General features: G+C 42.9%; 1 protein-coding gene across 4 annotated transcripts in view; it reads left to right on the top strand.

Moving 5' to 3' along the window:
• HSPA12A (heat shock protein family A (Hsp70) member 12A) overlaps window positions 1–20,336 on the top strand; it is an 82,285-nt gene that overhangs the window by 26,274 nt on the left and 35,675 nt on the right. The window contains exons 1-5 of one of the 4 annotated variants that reach the window (XM_038140656.1): window positions 2,998–3,216; window positions 4,639–4,734; window positions 14,963–15,116; window positions 16,891–16,976; window positions 18,867–18,994. In XM_038140656.1, the coding sequence (XP_037996584.1) occupies window positions 15,101–15,116; window positions 16,891–16,976; window positions 18,867–18,994 (230 nt within the window). In that variant the 5' untranslated portion in view covers window positions 2,998–3,216; window positions 4,639–4,734; window positions 14,963–15,100. Of the gene's footprint in view, window positions 1–2,997; window positions 3,217–4,638; window positions 4,735–14,962; window positions 15,117–16,890; window positions 16,977–18,866; window positions 18,995–20,336 lie in introns of those variants that run through there. The other 3 variants (XM_038140654.1, XM_038140653.1, XM_038140657.1) reach the window with 3 other exon arrangements.

The raw sequence follows: 20,336 nt of genomic DNA, 5'->3' as shown, positions 1-20,336 counted from the left end.
CAGTTCTCTCATGAAATTTTTATTGATGCTAATGGATAACATGCATGTGGTAGCTCTGCTAAAATCGGGGCTAGGTTAAGCAGCTATTTGTCTTGTACTGTCAGTTTATGCCAGTGTATCTGAACCCTTTGTGTGATGAATGGAATGGACTGAGGCTGCAGCTTTCTGGGGATCGCCTAGGCTGCAGCCAAAGAGTGCAGTGTATTAAATCACTTCTTGATTGCTGCTGAGAGGTGTTCATTCCCAAGCAGATACAAGAGGGAATTAACAGCAGACATTGCCCCAAGCTTCTGCAGAAATCTTGCTTTTCTCCATGGTCAGAGTAACACCACAACAACTGAGTTGGTGCTTGAGTTGAACACTGATGGGTGCCTTGGTTGTCTGACACAAAGCCACTTTGATGTTTCAGGGTGAAAAAAAGGTTCTTCCTTTCTGCTGCTACTCCCCTGCAGTGTACTATGCCAGCTGATGTCAGCTTCCTGAGAAGGAAAGAAACTCTTTCCAGACCCACACAAAAATTGACTCTTGTGCAAGGGACAACTAAGGTGTCTGTAAGTACAGGTGTTCAGAGGATGTAGATGACTACTCATGGCATCCTTTTCAAAGTTTGACCATCCATTTTTACATTTTGATCACTATGTTTTGACTCATTTTCTGTTATGCTTATAAGATAACCTTTAAAATCACAGATTCCAAACAACCTTGCAAAATGACCATAAGAATGACAAATTTCCTACGGAGTAAGTAACAAAAATGAAGCCTCTTCAGCCCCAGGGCAGGGTCACTTGAGATGGTGACCTTTTCAAAAAGTGTTTTTCTTTCACATGAAATGTACTTTTTCTTTCATTTCCAGGAGAGATTACAAGAGAAAAAAAAGGCTGTATTTTATTGTTCTATAATTTATTTTTCTATGCTTTTTTGCTTTTATAAAACAAAATTAAAGAGGCATTAGTTCTTAATTTTATATTTCAGATTGAGAATCTAATTTTACTTCAAATGCTTTTTTTTTTTTTTTTTTAATGTGGTTCCTCTCATTAAGTTTTAAAAGGACATACTAAGCTTTCTGGAAAAGGGTCTAATTTCTGAAACTAGCAGTCAGTCACATGCCTTCAAATATTCTCCTTCTGCATTATTCAAAACACCTACAGCTGAGTGTGTAACTTAGGCAACCTGGCTTGATATTGAATAATGTAGTCACTGCTGTGACACTCGGAAAGATGTCTGTACCCAGTAAATGCTATTTTTGTGTGTTGTCTTGTTGCTTGAGGGATCACAAAAAACTAGCCTGAGTACTACATTTTTTTTTTCCCCCACAAAGTATATGATTTGGATATGTGTTTACGAGTTCCTTGGTTTCTTCTTTTCTTTTCCTCTGCCTTTGTTAATTACCTCAATACATGTTTAAAGCCTACCATTAATTGCTATTGAAGTGCATTTAATCTGAAGCAAAAGTTTCTGCTATTTAAGTCTCTTGTCAGGAAACCAAGTATTAGAGTTGTTTGGTCTCTTATTTCCGAGGCTGTTTAATGGCAGCATAAATATTCAGTCTGACTCTGAATAGGTAATTAAAGCTGACTCTTGGCCAGATGTTCCCCTTTGTTGCCTGGCATGGAGCTGAGGGAAGAGCAGGAAGCCGCAATTCCAGTGCCCGCTGTGCCACTGCACGCTGTCCTTGCCTTTGGAAATTGTGTGAGTTACCGAGTGTCCCCAAGAACAGGTTTCTCCCCTGTGAGCAGAGGAATGGGATGCTGTCCCCCATCCCAGCGTGCTCCTTCCCTCTCTCCTCCTCAACAGTTTAGAAAATCCCTTTGTGCAGCTGATTTTGGGTGGCGGGAGAAACGAGTTCTGCATTTTCCCTGGATGAGACAATGGATTTCAGGATGAGACAGTCTTTTAAAGTGTGTGCAGGGTGGGTGAAGGCTTGTTTTGAGATGAGTCAGGTGTGCAGATGTGAAGGTATTTACTGCTTTAACTTGGATTTCTGTGCCACACCTTCAGTCCTCAGAGGCAATAAAGCTCACAGGGAGCAGAGCAAATGCCATGAGAGCAAGAAACCAGGGAACAAATAGAGGGAGGTGCTGAGAGGCAACTGCAGTGCCGGGGGCTTTGCTTCAGAATTCCCTGTTCCTCAGGGGTTTCACAGAGATCCCACACCTTGTGTGAGCAAAAGCATTGGTAAGGGGTCTTGGGAGAATTTTGGGTGGATTTTACACTGTCGTGAATATCAGTGACCTTCTGAGCTCAGGAGTCAGCAAGGACCGAGGCTGTGCTTGGAGTGAATGCCCTAATTTATTTCACGTGAAATATTAGCACTGCTTTCAAAAGATGAATGCTGCTGAGGCTGCAGAGTAAAGGGGAATTACACCATGAAGCACGGGTGGATAAGATAAAAAACCTTTTCTGGCTTCAGGATTGTTCATGGGAGGACACCAGCCTTGTGTTTATTCTCTTGTGTTTGCAATGGCTTCTTACTTAGTTCGGAAAACTCCTAAACTTCGTCATGGATCAAGTGACAGTAGGGGTGTCTCTCTCCCAGGTCCTGGAGACAAGTAGCTAAAAATCAGTGGAAATAAGGAGTTCATGGCCTGACAGCACTACAGAACCATCTGGCAGAGTTCACTGTGAAGACAAATACAAAGAATCCCATGCCGCACGAGCCACCCCATAGGACACGATGTCAGGGGACCCGTCCATGATTTCTGCCTGTCCGAGTTAGCTGTACCTACACCCCTACAACCGGGGCAGCAGCTGGGGTAACCTCCGCAGCCTTCTCACGCTCCGTCTCTGCAGGACTCCCGCACCCTTTCCCGGCGCACGGGGCTGAGCCGGGATGTCACCTCCGGCCACAGACAGGGGTCTCTTTCTATGGCTGTCACCGCGGAGGGCTTTCCGCTTCGGTGGCCGTGAAATCCGCATCTGGGGCCGGGCCGCCCCTCGCAGGCGGCCCCCCCGCCGGTGCCGTCCTTGTGCGGCTGCGGAGCGGGCGGGGAGGGGCGGCGCAGCCCCGCAGCCGGCGCGGGGAGCCCGTCAGCGCCGGGCCGGGCGCGCAGCCTCTTCCCCTCGGCTCCGCACCGGCCGCAGGAAGGCGCAGCGGGGCGGGGACTACACAGGCAGCGGAGCCTCCCCCGGGGTGGGCAGCGCAGCTCCGCCGCCGGCCCGTGCCCCGGCGAGCGCGGCGGGAGCGGGCCATGCCGGAGGCGGAGAGCGGTGCCGCAGGTGAGGGGGCCCCGCCGCAATGCAGGAGCGCTGCCGGCGGCGGGGCGGCCGCGGCTCATGGGGGGGAAACCGGTCTGGAGCCGGAGGGAGCCCCGTCCGGAGCAGGGGGAGGCGGGAGGCGGCGGACAATGTCCCGGCTGCGGCCGCGCAGGCGGGGCAGGGCCGGGCCGGGCCGGGGCCCCGCGGTGCCCGGCTCCGGGGATGCCCCGCGGGCAGGGCCGGCGGCGGCGGCGGGAGGCGGCGGCTCGGTGCGGAGCCCCCGCCCGCCGGGCAGCGCCGCCGCCGCTCCACGTGCGGTCCCCGGGGAGCCGGTGCCGCACCGCGGGGGGACCCAGGTGACAAAACAATGCGGCGGCACGGCCGGGCGGCGGCGAGGCGGGGCGGGCGCCCTGCCCGGCGCCGGGCGCTGCGGCGGGCGCGGCATCCCCGCCGGACGGGCCTTTGTGGCTCCGTCCTCCCCGCGGGTCGGGGTCTCTCCCTTTCCCGGCAGCGGCCAGAGGGAGGAGGGCTCGGACTGGAGCTTAGGGGCTGCTGCTGCTGACATAGAGGCAGCCTCCCTGTATAGCGAGAAGCCTGATGCGCTGGAAAAGAAAGACCTGGCAGCCGGGTGGGAGAGACGGCGCTGTCTGGCTGAGCGCCTGAGCATCCTGGCGCAGCCCCGGGGACCGGGGAGCTCCCAGCGAGGTGTAGGGGTGGGGAAACCCCCACCGGTGCCGTTTTACCACGTTAAGGGGGCCACATGTCTTCGATTGTGCAGACTTGACTCGAGCTGAGCTGAATCTTGTTTTGCCCGAAACAAGGATGCTGTGGGTTTGATGCGTTTGGGGTTACCCTGCCCTATAGAAACAACACAGCCTTTGCAGGACGGGGCGGGCTCTCCTTGTGTGGGAAGGGAGCTGGGGGAGGGAAGAGGGTTCCTAGGATACAAATGATATGGGTGAATAACCCTAAGGGAAATGCAGACTCAGCCTGATTTCGTTCGATCTCTCCATGCCTTCTTCCTCACTATATGCTGCAAAGGCTTGAAGAAACTGCAATGCTGAGCCAACGGTGCTGGCAGAAATGTATGGGGAAACTTAAAAGTTTAAGTTTGATTATAGTAGGATTTGAGGAACATTTTGAATGACATAGCTTAATTTCAGTGTAAGTGGAATAAAAGAGTTGTAAAGTGTCCATTAAAAAACCCCAAACTAAACCAGAAAACACTACTTAGAAACTAGTCGAATCTTCAGGATGCTCCACTGGGCTCTTCCACCTCCCTGCATCTAAATGTTCTCTCAGTGCTTCCTAAATGAAGTCTCTAATGCCTGGTTTGAAGTAAGCTGTAACAATTTTCTAGCATGTAGCTGACAAAGGGAAGAATAGACTGACAGATTCATTTGTCTTTCAGATGACAGGGTATCACGTTTTGTTTCCTGCCAGGTTGCAAGGTTGGTGCAGTGCAATACTGAAATGAAGTAACTTGTGACACGGGGAGAATCTGTGCAGGAGGGATTTGGTTAGAAGACAGAAGACCAGGTAGTAAAGCAATGATTTGTGATGCCAGAAATCTTTATCTTCTTTCCGTGCGCTGGAATGCGAGGGCTGTCAGGGGAAAAAAAGGCTTGAGGGATAAAGTGTGATTTAGTGTGTGTTATATTGACAGTATTGAAGCTGCAGCCGCTTCTTGCAGCACAGTACAATGCGTAAAAGAAGTGTCTGTATGTAAAATAGCTGAGTGCTGTATGCAGTGCCTGCCCATCATCTTTATAGCTCCACTTAGCACAGCACTGCGGTATCTGCAGCTTGCTTAGTGAAATTGTTCATACCCAGGAGCTACTGCATGTAAAGCTTCTAATTATACTGATTGTTGGCATTTTTCAAGCCTTTGGCTTGTAATTGGCTAATGCTGGTTGAGCTGACAAGTTTTCCTTCATGACAGGCACCCTGTAAGCTTTCAGCCTGAATGTTTAGCTCACTCCCATGGTGTTCAACAGATCTGCCCTGCTCTGTCCCTGCAAAGTCTCTCCAAAGCTTCAGTGAGCTGTAGAGAGGCCCCAAGAGGTCTGTTCTGTCCAGAGGCATTTTCAGCTGATGCATTTCTGGTAAAGGGGCTTTATCCTGGTCCACAGGGAGTGACCAGGGTTTCTGACAAATGCAACTGTCACCAGGAGCTGGAGGAGGATGCTGCAGCCCTGGATGTCAGCTCAAGTTAGAGCAGCCTCTGGGAGGCCAGAATGCTTCCTCAGCTATAAAAGACCTGATCCCTTCATGAGCATGTCAGGGTTTAGGATATGTTTTGTTTTCTATCTGTGTCACTGGTGGTTGGGGTTATATGGGACTTGACTGGTGTCTCATCTTGGGCTTTTTTTCTGCCAAATGCTTCTCTTGTTGGTTGGGTTGATGTGACCTGCCATGGCCATCTTCTCCCACTTTCATGGCAATGCTGTTGAAATTTTTTAGGCCCCTTCTGGACGTCATATCTGCTATTGCAATTAAGTCTGGATTTCTTTTCTTTTTTTCCTTTTAAAGTTACAGATCTGGTCATATATTTTAAAATTTCCAGTTACTTATTCTTCTAAGCTGTTCCAGGGGATTAATTCCTTTTTGCTCCCCTCTACTATGATTTCACCTGTTCTCTCTATAAATGTACAAAGCAACCATCCCTTTCTTAAGAAAATCTTAAGAATATACTTTTTACTTTAAAACAATAATATTTAAAGATCCCATTGTGTCAGTTTTCTGTACCTGAATTGGTTCTGCCTTTTGACGATGTGTCAGATGGGATTTCACAAGTATTTGACTTCAAAGAGCATACCAGTTATGGTTTTAGAAACTTCTCCCTGTGGCTGTTTTAGTCTGTAGGTATTGTGGAGAAGCAAATTGCCTTTTTGGATTTTAAAAAAGCTGTGCTGGCTCCCAGTAAATGATAATGGAAAATGTGAAAGGAATAAAAACAATGCACGCAAACAATGCTACTTTCCATTAGGAGGATGAGAACAGTCATGACCTTAATTTGGTTTGAAGCAGCATGACCTTTTTGGGGAGTTTGCATCTGTTCCTTTTTTTTTTTTGTTTTCCTTAAGTGAACTAGCTGTTGATATTTTCTTTATGCAGCTTTAGTGCAATCTTGTCCATCCATTGACGATTTCTTACATAATTACTCAGCTTTTATGTGGCACTTATCATGTTTCTATTAAACAGCCTGGCTGGTTGAAAAGAAGGATGAGTGAAGCTCCAGGTTGCATCAGGTTGGTGTTTCTGCAGTGGTGAGAGGGGTGCCAGGAGGGCTTGGAGTCTGCTTCAGGGATGAGCTCTGAAGTCCATGGGCCCTGGCTGTAAATGGTACACTTGCTTCACAGATGTTCCACTGCAGAGTGTGCAGCTGTTTGGTGCTGTAAGGTCACAGATGTTGGTGTTGCACTGAGGGAATGCTGCTGCCAAGGCTGAGCCTTGGTGATTTGAAATGCCTGTGACAGATCTGCAGGCTTCATCTTCCTCCCTGTGACAAGTGTCCTGGCTCCTGGGCCATTACATCCAATCTGCCTTTTCTCAGTGACCAGGCATATTTTTGATATTGAAAGGACTTTACATAGCTCTCATTATTCAAAATGTGTCAGCTCTGGCCCATGTGCTATGCTTTTAAGAATGATAATGATATGCATTTAAAATAAATAAATACAAGTTTAAAATTTTGCTAGAACTGCTATTAAAACAGCAACTTTGCAGTGTTTTAAAATTAGCATGGCAGTGGTGATCTGTGTCAGTAATCAGTATTAAAACAGGAAATTCCTTCAAAGGCTGTCTCAGAGGGATTTGAGAAACGTTTTCATGAAAATGAAGAGGAAAATGCAGTCATTTCTAAGAAGTAAGCAAATAAATAAACGAAACTCCTCAGAATATGGTGGCCAGAAAGCCTAGAATGCCTTTGTTCTTCTCCCAGGACTGCACGAGGGTGTGTCAAGGACACCAGAGGGGCTTTGTGAGCTGTGTTGGTGCTCCCCTGCCCTGGCTCACTGCTCTCCACTCCCCTGTGAGTCACTGGGTGCTCCCTGGCCCAGATCTGGAGCTCTGTTGTTGCAGATTTGCAGGCTCTGAGCGCATGGATCAGTTCCAAGGGTACCTAAATTTGCAAGAATGGGAGACCTGGAGAAGATTTTGCTTTTAGCTTTTAACTCAACACTCTCAGGATGTGCTCTGCAGATGCAGTTTCTGAGGAATATTGAGAGAGATTTCTAGTAATCATTACCAGTTGGAGTCCAGAAAAGTGTGGATGTGAATGTAGTTCAATAACAGCAATTCCATGTCGTCTGAGGGAGTTAATCCACATTCTCTCTCTGAAGAGAATCAGTTCCTATTGCAGGAGCCTGCCCAACCTGCACTAGTTTCCTTGGGGAGGGAAGCAGAGATAAATTATTCTCCCTTTGCTACTTCCTTCGCCCAGAGGGAATGATCTGGGAACACAGCTTCAATTTGTCCATTTCTGGATGCCTCCCTAGTTCTCAGGGCTATTCAGGACTAATCTCTGGGGTTGAAGCAGTTTCTTTCAAAGGGCTTTACAGTCCTGAGTACTCTATGTCCACCTGTCCCTACAAGGTTCTGTGCATTTGTATCCATGCTTTCTTTTTTTTCCTGTTCCCCGTGAGGTTGGAGTGAATATTTGTGTGTCTCTTTCCTTATTACAGGGATTGAGATATTTTTCTCTCTCTAGAGATAATGGCACCATTAAAATAACAGTTCCTCAGTGCATCCTTGCCCCCCTCCTTTTGTCATTGGGAAATGTGATCATTTGGTCAGCTTCATCATCATTTGAGGGCTCTTGATGCCTCCTCCATGATTAAGGATCAGAATACCTGTGATTAGACTGGGCTGACTGGCAACTAGTCCCATTCCCTGATGCCAAACAGATCCAACAAATTTAACATCTATTTCTCAAGTTTCCATGGATACCTGAGCAGAGCACTCGCAGTAATCGGAATGGCAGGGCATGCCACTTACAAAAGCTTTCAGTATTGGCACTGTGGAAGTGCTGCATTCAAAAATCAACCTTTTTTAAGAGCTCTCTTGCTTACTCAGCTACGCTCCTGTTATGATTTTAGCCACAGGAACTCCTCTGAAGGTAGTGCCAGGGGCTTGTCACCGTGACAGTGTAAATTTGCAGTTGGTTTTCTGGCTGGTCACTGTGCATGCACCGTCATGGCACTTGAACGTAACCCTGATGGGTGTTAGCTTAAAAACCTCTGGAAGTGGACTTTGGTTGGTGACCCCATGATTTTGTGATCTGCTCTGCAAATACTAATCAGGTAATTTCTTCTTTTCTCATAAGGTATATTTTCTTTAAGCTTTTCTTTAAGCCTGATAACTATGTGTTTTCAACACCATCAAATAAAAAGAAAGAAAATCTGGTTTTTGATACAGGAATGAAATGTTCATTCAGAAGATAAATCAGTAGCCATAGACTGGTTTCATAGATGACTTTGCTAATGACTTTTCAAATGTGATACCAATATTTGACGTTTTGTCACAGTTACTGTTCCTTTATTTTTCTATCCTTGAACAAAATTTGGTTTAACAGCCTTGAAGAATATGAAGGGATTTATATACAGCATCACTCATGCTGCCTGCTATAAGTAATGGCTATTCTAGTTTGGCTTTTCTTTTTACCCTGCCCCTGATTATCCTTTTTTTTTCCCCTGTGAATTGATGAGAGTGGTTGGTTTTCTCTTGTCAAGACTCTGTAAATGTGTGAATCATGTTAAGCCTTCCAAAAGATTGTCAAAATGAAGACAAACATATTCAAATTTTTTTTCCCAATTCATGTTTTAAGAAAAAGGTGTCACTACATTTCATCCAGCTTGATGCACTGCGAGATGCTGTTTGAATCTAGGAATGCTTAAAAACTAAATAACCTTTTTGCCTTCTAAGTAAACAAATGCCCCCCAAAATGTTCTTATTCCTGTCTGCTGGATGCAAAGTCTGAAAAGCTGCACAGTGATTCTTTGAATATCTTGATTGAGAAAGGGAGGATTGCATTCTTTTCAGGATACAATTGCATCTTGACGTGGTTCTTAAATAGAAATTTGCAGTAAAACAGGTTTATAACTGTAATATTTTGATCTTGTTTATTAAAAAGAAAAAGCAGTGAACCAGTCCAGTTGAGCTGGGAAATGGTGTTTTCCTCAAAGAGAGTGATTAACATCACAAATGTTCTGTTTTATGAGTATGGTCCTGGGAATTAGAGCATAATCTTAGTAGTGCCATTCCTCACAACCTTGCAGTGAACCAAGTGGGGGAGGTAGATGAGGACAGACATGATGAAGGAGAAGCAGCAGGAAGCCTTTTCTAGGAAAAGTATCTTTTCACCTAAGTTCTGTGCATCTTGGGCTTTGTTTTCTGTTTCTTATGTGTTCCTAAAAGCAACGAGGGAGGAGGTGAGAGATACAGGAAGACAGTGCTTGATGAGAGGCAAATAGGGCAAGGAAGTGAAGGGAGGCAAGTTCAAAGAAGAGCTTGTTGAAGGAAGAGAGGTTTAGTTTTTGTGCACCGAAGCTGTCTCATACAGAATTGTGTCGGAGAATATTTAGGGAAATCATGGAGAATTGTCTTTTACCACTCTGAGCTGCCAAATCTCTTGTTAACCCACCCTTATCACAACATGTAGCCTGCCTTTTGCAGCAGGTAAACCAGGATCAGAGTTGTCTCTCCTGGCAGTAGTGCTTAGCTGGAATGTGGGAAGAGAGGGATCACTGCAGGGCACTGCTGGTGAGTTCCCCTAACCCCAGGCTCTGGGGCATGAGCAGGTTTTGAGCACACTGGAATCCCATCAGGGGATGGGGAAGGAAATGGGAGGGGAAAGGGAACTGGCTGATCACAGAAGCTGGAAAACTCTCAGGTCATTCAGGGTGTAGCTGGATTTGAGACCTTGCAGTGTAGATAGTGAAAGGGTTTGAGTTAAAGGTGGCTTAAGGGCAGACTTGGCTGTTGGTGAGGACCTGCTGGGGCATCATACACCCAGTAAGTGTGATTGTTCAGCTTTAGTCCCTCTTAACAAGCATTAGGGAGGTCAGATCAGTTGTAGGTAAAGTAGTGTAGCCTATGTCCTGTCAAATAGAGGAGAAGGGAACATAACCCATGTGGCATTTTCAGAAGGTTATTGGGAGTTCTTGCGTGTTTCTTTCATCTCAAATGAAGTTCACAGAAAGTTGGTGGGATCTTTTGGTCTCCCTTTGCTGCTGAGGCTCAGGAAAATGAATATTGTCCACAGAGTGAGTGATGGGATGAAACTGGAGTTGGTTTTTGATACTCTTAACAATAGTGGTAAAATCTTAAAATTGCCTTAGAAAGTATTCAAAGTGTAAAAATGTAATTCCTCTAGTCAAGGCATGATCGTGATGGGAGACAATATAAAAGCAGTATATGGAAAAGGTCAAAGTTGTAATGACAAACATGTCTTACTTTTAGAATCCTGTGCAAAGTATTGGGAATTTTTTTTTTTTTTTTTTGGTTACTTAGGAAATCCTTGTGCTCTAATTGGTATCAGTGCAATGAATTCCCGTTCTTCGGGGGACCAGAAACTATGAAAGGGTATCAGGAAACTTGGATTTGTATCAGAGATTAGCTATGGCTGTATTCATGGAAGAGAAGTGTATTGCAGTCTTCAGCAAACCAGCTGGATGCCTACTGGCATTTTAAAACAAAGAACTCTAATTCCATTGATGGTCATAACAGTGGTGCCATTGGTTTCAGTAGGAACAGAAGGTTCTTACTTCTGATGTGAAATATGGGATCTTTTTATTAGGCATAAGAATATTTTAAGATTTTTTTTATTTGCTTCTCTCCATCTCTTTTTTTATTGTTCTGTAATTATTTTAAAAGGCCATCTTTGTATTTACAGTAAAACGTTCTAGGTTGTCACATTGCATTTGGAAGCTCTGACATTTTGTGCTTAATGCAAAGGAAAATCTCAGCAATAGGAAAAGCTGAATAAGGTTTTCTCATCAGGGCAGCAGTTGCCAGCTAATAGCAATATAGTAAACCCTTATTTTCTTGTGCAAACATCATTAGGAAGGTTTGCTTGGGTCAAAATTATTTTGATGCTCAAAAGGTTAATATCTTTTGAATGAAAAATAATGGGTTTATTCCATTCTTTTGGTGCCTGATGGCTAATCTATACCCATGTTTGTGTCAGTACATCCTTATTTTTCCCTTTTTTCCCCATCTTTTTTCCTAAATTTTAAATCCAGGTATAGAGCCTGAATGGGAAAGAAAGAATTTGGCTAAGATTTGGGCATTACCAGCAACCTGACTGAGAGCAGAGCAGTGTGAATACACACAGCAGCAGTCACCTTTACCACATGCTGGATGGCTGGAAATTCCAGACAAATGGCCATGAGACACACGCAGGTGTTTTATTTGTGATGTGTTCAGTGTGTTCATGGTGAGTTCAGCTAACATGGATTTATTGGAGGCACAAAGATCAGCTGCATTTTTAGTAGGTCTAATGCATCCCAGCTTCCCCTGTGCACCTGCTTCAGTAGCTACAAATAGCTGAGTGCTGGGATGATTTGGCTTTTGGAGCTGTGGATGTGGGTTACACAAATCAAAAGGAGTTATTGCAGCTTTCCTTTTGAGCCAGGGTGGTGTCCTGGAGCCACTCTCAGCTGGGAGTTGGGGAGAGCCTGGAAAAGTCCCTGTGCTGGGACTCACTGGTGTCTTTATTGTGAAAACACTTACTAAAATACTGATCTAAAATGGGGAATGGTATTGATCCTGTTGTTGATTCAGAAAATTGGGGGAAGAGTTTGTGTTGGGTATTGGCCATTCTGTCAGGATAGAAATATAAATTAACTTGTGTTGATTGGGATATAACATACACTGGTGTTCAGGCATGTTCTCACAGAGGTGATATAGTGATGCTGCTTTGCTTGTTCTTTGTTTGTGAAACAGCTGTAGGAGAGAGGTCCAGTCACATGTAGTGAGATCTGAGAAGGTTTGGAAAGTGCAGCTTCTCTGGTGAAGCCTTTGCTTCTGTTGCCATCACTCCAAAGTAGCGCAGAATGTGCCTGAAATGGTTTCTGATGGCAGGCTTGGGGCTTGAATCCTTATTTCTTCTTTTTTAAAAAGTCATTTCTCTTCCATACACAGAACTGGGGACATGAGGCACATTCAGAAATGTCCCCCTTCCCTGGTGTGACAGCATTTTTGGTGCATTATGCTGCACAGCCCCACACCCTGATTCCCAGGTTCCTGATTTACTTGTCCTGTTAAATTCTACCTGGTGACAAAGCCCACTTTAGCTTATCCATTGTTTATGGCACTTGGTTGGACAGAATCCACTGCTCTGGCATCTGCTTTACTGGGGAAAGGAACAAGGTCCATAACAAGTGAGGCAGAAAATTTCACTGATGCCTTATGTAGCTTAATTATATACAGATAAAATATTGAATTAAAAATAGAAGATTTTGTGTGGCTGCTGAATTTTTTGTTTGTTTTGTTTGGGTTTTTGTTTTTGTTTTTTTTGTTTGAGTACCACCTTAGTGGCTTGTGACTTGACTGGGAGGTCCAGCAGTCACCCTTCTTTAGCTGCTGGCTTGAAACTGATTATCTGGGACTGTATTGGTCCGTGTCTGGCTTTTTTAGTAGTTCCCTAAAGTTCATTTATCCAGTCCTGAATAGGAATGTGTGGCAGTGCCTCTCAAAAATTCAGAACAAACTGATGGCCTTCTAGCTGCCATTAACTGATCTGTGTTCTAATTAACTGATCTGATCTAATTAACTGATCTGATGTGTTCTAATTAAATAATGAGCTTGGTCCTGCTCTCCAGATCTATCAGAAAATCAGAGTCAGCTGAACCCACAATCAGTGAAATATCCACGCTGCATCCGCAAAGTTTTTGTAAATGTTCTGGACTTTGCTTTTAGTCTGCATTCTTTGACACTTAAAGGTTAATCCTTCATTGCATTTTGTCAAAATCTACAATGCTGCTGATCATTTACTGAAAAACAGAAAGAGCTAAACAGATTAGCATTGCAGGAAACCACAGAAAATAAACTCTTGCATCTGTTTAGATGAAAAGAAGGATTAATTTAAATTAAGTCTGGTAAACCAGCAATTGGAGCTAATGTGATAATGGACATGATTTCATTATTAATACAATATCTTCTGATCTCATAGTTTTACTGATTCTGAAATGGTTTGGGAATCTGCCTGAAAATGGGAGCCTTCTCTGTTTTCCCTTCAACTTCTGATCTCCTTAAAAATGCACAAAGTGTTCTTTGGCAATTGCTTAGGTTAGGACTAAAGTCAGCAATCTTAATGTGTTCAAACTTAGTCTGTACACATTTATTGAAATTACCCAAACCATATTCCAGGTTAATATTCATATCAGAAATAAATATAAGAATTTTTATTCACGAAGTTTGCATTCATATTTAGAAAAAGATTATTTTAAATACTGGTTTGTTTGAGAAATTATTTAATTTGGATTCTAAATCGGATTCCTCCATTTAATTTGGTGTGTAAATTGGCAAGAATTTAAGTGTTTATTTAATGCATACTGTTTAGCTGTGTTTTTGTCATAGCATGTAGTTTGACAGAGATAAAGATCCTTAGTAAACATGGAGATAAAGCTGGAACTTGAGCTATGGAACTTGAACATTACTTGATTATGGTTTTTTTGTTGCAGAAGCCATAATAAGTCATTCTGATTCTAAGAACTGTTCCAAATACCATGATCCTATCCAGGACAGTCTAGGCATCATTTTTCAGTTTTGTGATTGCAAATTGGGTTCCTTGGAACCCTTTTCCCATTCTCTGGCTTGGAACAGATGCTTTTGTTTCTCACAGATCAACAAATCACAGTGCTTTAGAGATAAGGGATTTTTAAATATCCTGGAATATCTGTGCATTTGCTGCTCTTCAGAACACAGCTGTAAAAATTGTTACACATGCACATTTTTTTCACCATGGAAACACTAACTCAACAAAATATGAAAGCTCCCACATATACAAATATATTTTAACACCTTGCAGTTCAGATGGGATAGATAGTATAATGTTACAAATATCCTAATTTCATTTGCTTTTAACAGTCATTTCACTAATTGTTGAGAAGTTTTGGCATTAGATCCAGGATGCATTGTAGAATTATTTTATTTAGCTGGGTATTTGCAGGAGGAGCCATGAATGCGGTGCAGGATGGTCATGGGTTTGGAAGGGTTTTTTTTTATTAATTAACTAGAATTAATTCTTGGTAGGACACCACTCACGTTAGTGGTTTCATTGGATGGATGTCAGTATTGCTCTGGATATTTATTCACTGCTCTCTGAGATATAAAAATGTGTATCCTGTCACACAGAATTTTCTGAGTTGCACACAGAGATATAAATAACTTATCAAGGCTGATAGCTGAAGACAGGTTGGAAAATGCATCTTAGAAACACAGAATGGTTTGGGGGGTTGGAAAGGATGTTGAAGATCATCTTGTTTCAACCCCCTGCCATGGGCAGGGACACTTTCCACTGGACCAGGTTGCTCCAAGCCCTGCCCAGCCTGGGTTTGAGCACTTGCAGGGGTGGGACAGCCACAGCTTCTCTGGACAACCTGTGCCAGTGCATCTCCACTGTCACAGTAAAGAATTTCATCCTGATGTCTAAATGTCTAAATCATGTCCTGATGGAAATCTACCCTTTTTTATTTTAAAGCCCTTACCCTTTGTCCTGTCCTTAGCTGCCCTTGTAAAATGTCCCTTTCTGACTTTTTTGTAGGCCCCCTTTAGGTACCGGAAGGTGCTCTGAGGTCTCCCTGGAGCCTTCTCTCCCAGCCTGTCTCCACAGCAGAGGTGCTCCAGCCCTCTGATCATCTCTGTGGCCTCCTCTGGACCTGCCCCTGCCCATCTGTGAAACATGAGTGCCGAAACAGGTAACCAGAAGAATTAGTGGCAGAGTGCAACACTGAAAACCCATGGTTTGATGTCTACATTCTGTGCTTCAAATCAGCATCCTAAGTGTGGGTAAAGTGCAGGTTTCCAAAGATGTTGAGTCAGTGTTGCAGTGTCCTGGTCTGCTCAGGAAGTATGGTTCAGGTCCAGCCAGGAATTACAGCAGGATGCAAGGAATATATTTTGATCGTTATTTAATTTTTTTCCCTGTGTTGAGAAACTGTTTTTCAATTCTAAAATAAATACCATGTTGCTGGTGCAAAAATTAAGAGGTAAAAATGGCACAAAGGAGGCTGATAACAGCATCTGTTCCAAAGATGTCTTAATGAACCGAGCAGATTCTGTGCTTGTCGCATTTGGCCTGTGATTTTTTGTACTTCACTGCAAGAGGAGTAACTTAATATATTCCTGGAGAGCTTGTGTAGAAAACGCAAATACTGTGCTTCTGAAAATCAGGCTGAACATGCATGTTTTAACTTCAAGAAATAAATGAAGTTTCAAAAGCAATATTAAGATTTGGAGGAAGATTTTTTTTCCTGCAGGCGAATTATCTCATACTTGCCCACTGCAGGGTTTTTGAATCTTCCCTGGGAAGCAAGACATATTTGATTACTGTTCTTCCCTCTGTAATTCTGAGGTCTTGGAGAGAAGCTCCAGTGTCATCTTGGAGTGATGCTCTGAATTGTCACTTGTGTCTGGGAATTACATGCCATGAATAAATGTGTGATGCATCCAAGTAAGTGATAAAAATGCATTGAAATGTATTACTTATTATTTAATTATTGTTATTAATGTTCAGAGGCCTTTTACATCATTCTGCTTTACATCTAATTATAGCTTGTATTCTGTGGAAGAGAATTCAGTAAGCACTTAGGGCTTAAATTTTGGAGCAGAGGGGTATGAGCCTGGACAGGGTGTGTGGTACCTTTTCTACATTCTATTTTGATAAACTATGGCATTTATTAATTATATATAAATCCATCTAAGCCATCAGTGCTTAATTGTTTTAAGCCATTTCCTTTTCTGTCATCAGCGATGTAAATGAAAGAATGAAAAATAAAATGAGTGCATTACAGTATTTGTCACTCATTTGGTCTGTGCCTTTAAATGAAGTTTTAGTACTGTATGCTGGGTAGAAATATTTCTTTGATGACTTCTTAATAATGCTTTCCTTTTTCCCAGCTGGATTCTATCCTGCAGTAGTATTAACAGCTGCAGGATGTTCCAGTGCAGAGTGTAGTGAAGGATAAAAACAGAGACAGTATTGGGAAAGTTTCACAATAAAGGCTCAGGATGGACGAACTGCAGCTTACTTTTTCTGCTTTCTCCGGTTGCTCTCAACTCCTCTTTTTCTTGTAAAAAACCCTCTTTTTCTTGGGTCTGTCTTTTTGGATCTCACAGCTTGTGTTTAGTTTCTGCATTCATACATTTAAATCCTAGGCAGTGTGTGGTGCTCAAGCTGCTTGGACCAACTATGATTTTTGAATATGTTTAGGAAGACTTTTAAGATTGTACATGACAATGTAATAAAAGAATGGTAATAGTCATGAAGGTCAGAAAGACATTTTAAAACCAAAAAGCAGTTGTATCTTAGCATGTTTTAAAGGCAAAACATGCTTTAGATGGCAGCTGTGAAATTGGCTTTGTGTTTTAGCAGATTCCTTGCAACTGGAAAACAGTTTAGCAGTATGCAAAGTAACTGTTGTATTTACTCATTCTGCTTGCTGACACGGATGGGTGTTTGTTTCCTTTTAGATGCAGTTTCCACATCTGCTTACTCATCACCAGCCAAAAGCTTGGGAGACCCTGGAATAACTCCGCTGTCTCCATCACACATTGTGGTAAGAAATGCACTCTTAACATATACTGCATGCTTACATTGCCTTCTCCTGCCTGTATAGTAGGACATAATTTCTTTAGAGTTGTCATTTCCTCCATACTGATCCCCTTTATGCTATCCGTGGTATTAAGTGAGATTTTGGTCACACTGGAGTTGTTGGCAGAGCTCTGATTCCTTTCATTGGACTCCTGTTCTGCTGTTTTTCATTTGCTAAACTCATAGACTTGCTCCTGCCTATGTTTATATCAAACACAGGGGCTTCTTGATCCTCAAGGTTCCCAAGGTCTGTCCCTGTCTTTATCACTGATTTGTTCAGGCAGCCCCTGGAAAGTCTTCTTCCTTTCAGAAAAAAGGAAAGATCTGGATGGTACTCAACAGTAAAACCCAAATTCTCAGAGAAAAGAATCTGCTGCGAGAGAGAGAGAGAGAGAGAGAGAGAGGTAGAAGCTCAGAATAGAAGTTTTATTTCTGAAGGAACATAGCCACTTCTGTAAGCTTTTAGAACCAAGAGCATGTCCCATAGGTAGTGTGTTTTAATCTCTTGTACATTGTGCTGATTTTGTTGATAAACTCCTATTCAAACTAACTCCCACCAGTTTTTAAGATCACCTGTATGATTGTAACACAGTACATGCACAGTGTGCTTCATGTTATTGCAAGGGGTTGTGTTCAGAACACATTTTTATCCTTGTCAGCCTATGGTGGAACACTGCCTTAGCTTTCTGATTCAAGTTCAGAATTGTGCAAAAACCCATCTTCAGGATTTCCAGTGCTCTCTCCCATAGTTTTTGGCTCTTATTCCCTTCTTTCTCTATATGCTCTCGAAATTCCTCTTTTACTTCTGTCATACTGATGAATTACATCACATTTCAGTTCGATTTGCTCCTTAAACTCATTGAGGAAGACATTGTCCTAGTTGAAAAACTTTTATTAGGAGAATCCAAACAAGTATTTTATGATTGGAGACCAAAACTTGTTGCTCTTGTTTCTCCATTTCAAGTAGCAGGTGTAGGGAGAGATCTTGGAAAATGTAGGGATGGCACAGGAATGTGCAGGAAGTGGGAGGTGTGGAATTAACAGAGATCTGTGGTGGAACACTGCCCATAGAGTGAGGCCATGTGGCAGCTGGTTTGTGAAAGGTAACATCAGTTGCTTCCAAGTGTTTCTGGGAGTACAGGCTGAGCAGTCCTGGTGGATTTAGGGCAAGAAGGCTGGTGAAGGGTCTGGAGCATATTGCCCTTGACTGTGCTTTTCAGGGATTGCAGGATTGCAGGTAAAAGGCAGGGAGAAGGATTCAAATTCATCATGAGCAGCTGAACAGCTTCCCACACTCCAGCACAAGCAGGAGGAGTGTAGTATGTAGTGCTGGCTAAATTGGTGTTATATAAATTCTTCTTTGTAACATGGGATGTAAACCTTATTTCTGTGTTTTGGGTGGGTTTGTCTCTGTTATTTTTGAATGGTAATAGCATTTCATATTTATACTTATGATATAGTTAACTCCTAAAAACCACCAAATAAGTCCCAAATATATCACACTGATGGACAAATTCTTCAATTGATCACTTTAAGAAAAAAACCAACCAAACCAGCCCCAAACCCATAAGTTTTAATAATACAGGCTAAGAAGTATTCCAGAAATGAGTATGTAGAAAGCTTTGAATAGAAAACGATGTAGAAGAGGCTCTAGCATATGTGTTGAGTCATGTATTGAATTTCCAACTCCATTGGAATTTGCAGCTTTCTGCTATCAACTTCAGTCACAAGGGCAAATTTAGGGAGGTCCTCATTTTCACTGAAGAGATGTGCAGTTCTTGCAGAGCAAAACTTGTGACAGGTTCCAATGAATCTGATTAGTGACTGTGTCTGTTTTGCTTCTGCTGTTTAACAGAAGGACTCTGATGCAGAGGATGCTGTAGAACAGTTATTTCTTGTTGTTGTGGCTATTGATTTTGGCACCACATCCAGTGGCTACGCCTACAGCTTCACCAAGGAGCCAGAATGTATTCATGTAATGAGGTAAGGGCTGCAATGCAGCATTTGGTTTGTGACTCTGAGAACATGGGTTGCCTGCAGTGGCCATAGATATTTTCTACAGGAGCCTGAAGTATCTGGATTTGGCTGGCATTACCAGAGTGTGCAGATTTCTCGTGGTTATGACTTTTTGTTGCATCTTATTGTATTCTGATTTGCTTTAGTAGTCCATGGGAGCACATCCCCTTTCTTATTTTGCTGAGTTTACAAGATGACAGAGTAAGAGGAATCTGAGTATTCAGAATTGTTCAGGGAGCAGAGTTAATAAGTCAGGATGCCCTTATCTCAGACACTGATTTTCTAAGGTCATGGCATCAGGGAGCTGCCCATCCCCTGGAATCTCACTGTTGGGTGTACATCACCTGGTTACTTGCACTGGGAGTTCGTTTGGCTGATGCAAGCTTTGTGGTATTAAAGCTGAAACAAATCTATGATAATGATCCATTGATATTGGGAAATAAGCAATCAAAAGGCATGAATGTGAAAATGAAGGTTTGATGTGGAATCTGTCTGTGTTGTATGTATGTAAAGGACAGACTTTTGGTGCTGTGATGTAGGGAGTTTTTTATTTTTTATTTCTTGATTAAATCAGCACAATATAAGTCTATGCAATCACAAATACAAAAACTGTTATGGCAGCTGAAAGGTTTGCCTTACAAACCATTGCTTTAATATTTTATAGTGTTTTTTAAAAACTTATAAATAACTTAAAACATATTTAATTATTATTATAGTGTATTTTAAATGACTTTATTGTAATGACAGCAACATATAGATAATTTTAGACATTAAAAGTATGTATGAAAATCTCAGCCATAGATGTTCTTCTAAACAATGCTGCTGTTGCAGAAGTGAGTACTGTGCTGTAATGCTGAGAACAAAAGGTCAAAAAGCCTAATTTGCTGCAGTCCAGAGTGATATACTGCATTTTTTCTAAGCAAAGGTGGTAGCTGAATGCAGCTCCCTAAATCTCAGCAGACACTATTGATTGTGCAGTCAGCCTGCATAGCTGGTTTGTGTATGGCTGCACACTAATGCAGCTGAGGGATTTAAATTACTGTCTAAAGGAAGGTAAATTTAGAAATAGTATTCTGCCATCCAGTTGCAAAGATATCTACAGTTTGCAGGATGGACAAGTAATGCTTTCCAGGTCTTTTCTGCATTTCAGCCATCTCTTGTTCTCTGAGCAGCCCAGGAAGGTGCACAAGGCTGAAGTCAAAGGACACACCCTGTGTTGCTGCCTCAGACAGCTCTCAGGGTGGGCAAGCTGGAGCCCATGTTTGTCAATTCCTGTTCTCTTTGTCTGCAAGTAATTAATTAAAGTTCT

Source organism: Motacilla alba, chromosome 6 (genome assembly GCF_015832195.1).
Source record: "Motacilla alba alba isolate MOTALB_02 chromosome 6, Motacilla_alba_V1.0_pri, whole genome shotgun sequence".
Lineage (NCBI taxonomy): Eukaryota > Metazoa > Chordata > Aves > Passeriformes > Motacillidae > Motacilla > Motacilla alba.
The sequence above is the reverse complement of the archived record's forward strand: the minus strand, read 5'-3'. Positions and strand labels throughout refer to the sequence as shown.